This window comes from Blennius ocellaris, assembly GCF_963422515.1.
Source record: "Blennius ocellaris genome assembly, chromosome: 6".
Lineage (NCBI taxonomy): Eukaryota > Metazoa > Chordata > Actinopteri > Blenniiformes > Blenniidae > Blennius > Blennius ocellaris.
Genome location: NC_137655.1, coordinates 26,896,561 through 26,903,136, shown reverse-complemented (window position 1 = coordinate 26,903,136; position 6,576 = coordinate 26,896,561). Strand labels below are relative to the sequence as shown.

The 6,576-nt window shown below is 41.8% G+C and overlaps 1 protein-coding gene across 1 annotated transcript; it reads right to left on the bottom strand.

Moving 5' to 3' along the window:
- Positions 1-1,211: 1,211 nt before the first annotated feature.
- On the bottom strand, positions 1,212-2,372 carry LOC308131272 (zona pellucida-like domain-containing protein 1; the record flags this gene model as incomplete). The annotated part of the gene is made up of 1 exon (XM_080497939.1): positions 1,212-2,372. One exon carries the CDS (start codon positions 2,370-2,372, stop codon positions 1,212-1,214), a length of 1,161 nt encoding a protein of 386 aa, XP_080354065.1.
- Between the last annotated feature and the right edge of the window lie 4,204 nt (positions 2,373-6,576).

Here is a 6,576-nt window from a genome sequence, read left to right as displayed (position 1 = left end):
ATGTATAAATATATTTGTGTGTGTGCAAGCATTTCTTTGTTTTAAATTGATAACTCGTGATCTGCCCTGCACATTAACTAACCCTAGCCCCTGCACATTAATCCTCCATGGCAGTGGACCACAGCCTTGAATCTGGGGTCTCGGCAGCAAACATTAAAAGCAAAAGATATTAGAAAGAGGCTTAAGACTTTTTGAGCTCATTCAAGAGTAAGCATTTCCACCAGCATTTGGCTTCACTGATAGTTTTGCAGAATCAGTGATTTAGGAGTCTGCAACTTTTTTAGACGCAGCAGAGAAAAAAAAAGGTCGGGAAAAAGTGTTTTATGATGGTTTTGCATATTTGTATGATGTATCGTACAATGATAAACGTGTCATGTTATATGTGCATGTTTTGGACAACAATGCTCTTTAACCATAACACGATGTTCAGAACAGACTTGCAAGACAGAAATCGGAGAAACAACTTATTATTTTGCATTGTTTTATTTGATACAGCAAAGAAAATACAGAGGAATGCATAAAAGTCCAGTCAATGTTGAGCAACAAACAACCATGTTTTCTTCTTGTCATTTTATACATTCTTTTATTTCTCAATTAAGGCCAGACAGTGTTGACAAGGCTTCGGTTCACAGCCATTACTCAGTGTGAATTGTGGGTAACTTTACAAAGTGAACTGAGCATCAATACAGATACTCTTGCACCAGGTAATTTGTCATTTTGATGTAACTGCCCTATTTGTTCAGTGGGATTAAATAAATTAGCGGCATAATACTTTGAAAGGTACTTGAACGGCACTTTCAAAAGACCCAACACACCAAACACTCCACACAGAGACTGAAACACTTGAAACATTACATGCTATCGTATCCACAGCCACCATATTGTTCTATTATTTAAAAGCTTGTAAAGTGCAGACATGCAATAACACCTAAAGCTTTTCTCTATCCAGTTATGAATTTGATTTTCAATGCTAGCGAAATCTACTGTATCTCCTCTAAAGATTGCCATCTGTTCCTACAATCTCTCCAGTGCTGGAACAAAGTCATGGATGCAGTGACAGACATACATTCTCCCCACAGATGCAGCCATGAGCTAATCCCAGTCCTCCACCACAATATTAGAAAGAGCAAGCTTTCACAAAACACCACAAAGAGTGTTTTTCTCACAGCATGTATTCTGTTGTTTTTTTTTTTCCACTTGCTGATGCCTCCTCAGTTCCTGAGCCTTTTGTAAAACAAGGCTGCAACACAAAGGGCGACTAGACAGCCGAAGGCGAGGACACCGACAGCCACACCGAGCCCAACAGCAGAGTCTTCTTTCTTCTCCGCAATGAGGGGCTTCTCTTTGGACTCGTTGCTCTCGGCTCTGGTGATGATCCTCTGAGATGTCAGGGTGTACGTCTGAGTGATCCCTTCCACGGATGTGTCAAAGGTGCTCCTCTTCCTCCTGCGGTTGCACTGCTTGAAGGTGCTGCAGGTGCTCTTCTCACACAGACGGGTGATACAGTGCAGGAAGTAGGTGGACACAGTCTCGTTCTGCTGCTCGATGAAGCGGAAAGCCGGGAACTTAAAGCGGGCGCTCTGGCTATCTCCGTTCTCGATCATAGTCGTGAGCTGGTCCTTGGAGCAGGGCACGAAGAGGTTAAAGATGCTGGAGTTGGAGGGCAGAGGCGAGATGGAGGCATAGCACCGATCAAGGAGAACGTGATACTGGCCTGTCAAGTTGGTGGCTTTCACCTCAACAAAGACATCAGTCCTCAGCTCGATCCCCAGCTCTGGAATGTCCATGGGTCTGGTGTAGTTGGCATCAGTGAACAGCTCCATGCTCAAAGTGCTGATGAAACTACCATTGTTGTCCTTGACTGAAATGGAGGAGGCCGACACATCCACCTGGGTGTTGTTGATCAGGTATTCTAACGGGTAGGCGCAGGAGTAGTAGTACTTCAGCTCAGCGTTGTAGGTGATGGTGCCAGTGGTAGGATCGATGGATCGGATGATGCCACTGATGTTCACGGTCTGGATGTTGGAAAAGTCTGAAAAAATTCCAGTTCCTGCAGCACTGGTGGTCCTGAATATGCTTCCACAGGCATGGGTCATGTTGAGGGGGAAGTTAAACCGAGCCACAGGCGGAGACACAGACTCATCCAGGGTGGCTCTACAGGCCGAGCCCATCATTTGGTTCAGGATCAAGAGAGTCTCATTGTAGCCGGTGTAGATGACAGGGCAGATCTGAATTGCCAGACCAATGGATGAAGTACCACAAGTCACTGCAATGTCATTAAACTGTGGCCGTCTTGCTTCTGATCCACAGTCGCCCAGCGACAGCTGACTACTTCTAACTGTAAAGGTTAGTAACAATAAAATAATCTTCATTGTAAAGCTTCAGTTTGGTCTTGGGTTGTTTTTCTGCTTCCTGCAGTAAAATGTTGACTTTGCTGAAAGCTGCTTGGTCGTCTCAGAATGTTTGGTGGTTAGATTGTGGTCAGGGGTCTTTATAGGGGAGTCTGTCTTCTGGGATTGGTCCAAAACAAGGTCAAACATATTGCTATTTGTCAACAACTGTATTGTATTAGGAGCTCCACTCTGGACCATATCCTAAGGGCAACACCTGAAACCTGAAGCATCTTGGTATCTTCAATACAAAGACAATGGGGTTATTCCTTTGTTGACTATGCTTTAAAATCTAGATTTCTATGTCCTCCATTACTAAGACCTTATGAAGTCAGTGAACCATATGAGATAGATTACTGAATAACCCTAGTACTGGGTTGATTCTTCTATCTTGGTTGAGTCTTCAGCAATGACCCAATTCAAATGGAGTGTATGGTAACTATTGTGTCATTATTTTAATTCTTACTGGACATTTATGTTGAAGTAGCCACACATTAGCTGAACATATAGGGAGTAATAAAATCAAATGTTTAAGAATAAGGGTAAAAAAACTAAATAATCTCAACCAAAATACATATATTTGCCTTTTGTAAATATCTAAACACCCCCATGAAATTAGAAAAAGAACCGTGTTAAAACTGTGTGTTGGGATGTTTTACTAGTGACAAATGTGAAGCGCCTCAGCTGATTGTCTTGATTCACAGTACTGATTAATGGTTAGCTATTGTTGCCAGCAAATGTTATGTTTGATGGCTAATGATGAAAGGACAACCTGTTCCTGCTCAGATAATATAAAGGAAACTGAATCTATGGAGTGTCAGTGGAGACAAAGATGTTTCTCTGACAGAGACCAGGCATGGCTTCAATAGCACAAGTACAGTGAAACCTATAACATGCAGCCAGCACACAAACTAATAAACACTGCAAAGACGTTTGAAACGAATGCAGGTCATTCACAATATGCAGCTTTTGTATCTGAACTCTCAAGCAACATCTTTTGACTCTTAACAATCACTAATCCAAACAAAGTCATCTTGTTTACATATTTGTCCATTTGGCTTGACATCAGTTGGTCTAAGTTAGTGTCTTGGGGCTATGTATCCCAGTTCACCATGGGGGACGGTCGGGTACACCCTGGACGGGCCACCCTTGATGCCCTGGACTCCCTGGACGCCCTGGACACCCTGGACACCCTGGATGGCCTGGACACCCTGGACACCCTGGATGTCCTGGACACCCTGGACACCCTGGACACTGTGGATGGGCCACCAGTCCATCACAGGGTAAACAGAGACACAGACATTCACACATACTGTACCTATATTCACACCTGCAGGCACCTGAGAGTTAACATTCCCCTCTTGTGCCTGGTGGAAACCCACACATACCCAGCGAAAACATGCAAATCTCACAGGAAGAGAAACTCTCACATGAGCTGGAACTCGTCATTTCCTCACCCTCCAAGTGAAAGGATTAACTTCTAGAACCTAGTGGCAGTACCAGTAACACTCACTTTGTAGTTTATTGATAGGTTATCCTTTTACTTTCCTGTTACTAATTCAGTTTTCTGTCCTATTTTTGGATCTAATGAAGAGAAGCAGAGTGACTCACTACACCGCCTTGTGGTGCATTGTGGTATTATAAGACTGACTGGGCAGCAGCTTGCTGGCTAGCTTGTTATCCCCAGAATATCTCTCATCAGAATGCTGTTGAATATATACAAGCTGTTTTTTGTTAGTTACTGACTTAAATATTGCATATCGTAAATGTAAAGAAAGGCTTGCGTGATTGCACTTGGACATTAAATGTCAAGAAAAACCATATTATACTCATGATATATTCATTAAAATAAATTTTTTTTTTAAATGTATTAAAGAATAAATACATAGAATTAATAAAATAACTGACATGTAAATAATAATCTTGTGTATTTGCTACATTTCAAACTGTGTTTTCTATAGTTTAGTTATGTTTCCTTTGTGATCATTGGGAATAAGCTTGACCAGTAATAAGCAGAAATATAATTATACAAAGAAAAATGCTCTGAAATCTCTACAAAGCCTGGATCTATTATACAAATACTTACACAGATAAATTACTCAATAAAGAATGACTTCAAACAAAATCTATAATTCTATTCCCACAGGGCTGGAGCAGAGCATTAAAAAGGTTAACAATACCAGGATGGTTATACTTGCTTGGAATTTTGATCAAGGTCAAATTAAATATTGTGCTGAAAGGTGAGCTGAAGACAGCAGTGCACACCACTTACTGCTGGTGGTTTATCGCCCCGAGCAAATTCCTCCTCATGACACACTTTTTGTTGCAATAATAGGATACCGTCCACCTTTGTGTTCACACAGATGACGGATGATCCAAACCTAATTTAGCTGAAGAGGTATTGTGTGTGTGAGAAACACAGGAGGGCGTTACGATCTGGTTTTGTCTCACCATCTGTTGTCAAACATCCTCTATTTGATTTATACATTGAAATCAACTCCACTGTTACAAATTCAGTCCATAATTGACTGTTCCAATCAGCAAAGAGAGTCTGAGCAATCTTCCTGAACCTGAGAAGTTTCAGGAAGTCAAGGAGAAGTGAAGAGTATTTGAGCTATTTTATTAAAACACATCCTGAATGATACATTTAAAATAGCCCCATGTGCCTATAACCTCTGTCAATTCAGCTACTAAATGACTACTTTCGTATGAAATGACCAGCAGCTCCATTTCATGTGTTCACTGTATCAACAAGTATACAAGGAAGTGGTTCAGCGTGTCAGACACCACATCTGCCCTCCTGTCGGCCCCTTTAAGTCTCCCAGGTCAACTTTATTAATGACACCAGTTTGTGTGATGATGACATCAGACAGGATGAAAAACAGACTGTGTGTGAGCCCCGCTGTGAATTTATTGGGGTTCGGGGATGGTGTTTGGAGGTTGATGGAGGGAGGGGGAGTTGTGGTGAGTGGGGGTCACCTGCTCTGGCGCCCGTTCACCTCTGCTGTGGCTGCGCCGTTAAAACCGTGTGATTAATGGGTCCGGACTCCGATTCAGCCGGAGGGTCCGCGGCGCTGAGGAGTCGCAGAGGCGGAAACAAGGAGAAAAGAGAAAAACGAGGTGGGAATTCTGTTAGGATGAAAAATACAAGCCCGAGTCGCTCTTTTACTGCGCAGGTCGTGACCGGACGGCTCTCTGTTATTATTGGGCCTTATGGGTTATTTTGTCTAGCAGCTTGCAGCGGCGAGGCGATGATGGCTCAGGAGGAAGAGGAAGTGCAGCAGTGTGAACTTCTATCATCAGAGAACACAAGCTGTGCTCTAATTTGATACTCAAACACAACTTCTGTTGTTTCAGATTGTAGACGGAGTAATCCAGAAAGGGATGAGGAGCCCACGGCGCTCCAACCACATGCAGCCATTTAAGTCCCAGTGGCTCCGCGTAACTCCAACAAAACTGTCATGCTGAAGGTTTTTCATGTGGCGAATGTGACACTTAAACCTAAGAATCATTCAACAGCTTGGTGATAAACCATTTGTCAACTATCCCCTGTGTTATTTGACTTATTTTTTATTGACTTTATTGACTTTTTTATTTTTTATTTCACACCACATATAATTATTGCTGCGTTTCCAACCGGAGATAAGGTAACTATGATATCAAATAGAAAACATGTTGTTGGAAAATAAAGATAAAGACTCCTTTGCTTTCGCTGCTAAGGATTTTGCTTGAGAAATTAGCAAATACATATTAAAAGTGAAAACAAAAGAGGTAGAACAGCTATCATGCTGAATAAAATAGTTAAAACAGAGAAAAAGCATGAAATTAAAAAAAGCTGTGATAAATGTCTGTAGTTCTTGGATTTCACAATAAACCATCATCAAAACTCATTCAAACATTTATTAGCTTCATGATGTTGATGTTGAATGTTACAGTTGTTTAAAGTCAGGTAATAACTTAACAAAATATAGCATAGGGTCTAGAGGGAGATCCTCTCCAGCTCTTCTTTGATGTTTTTCCAAAATGCCTTTGTTTTTTGGGTCCGGTCCCATAATCCCACATCCCACCACAATCCCTCCAGCACCTGTCGCTACAGTTGTTTTTATATATTGAGGTTGCTAGTGGTGTACTAAAGAACCCAATTTTAATTTTCCAGTCAAACTCTTTCCAAATCTGACTTCCACCC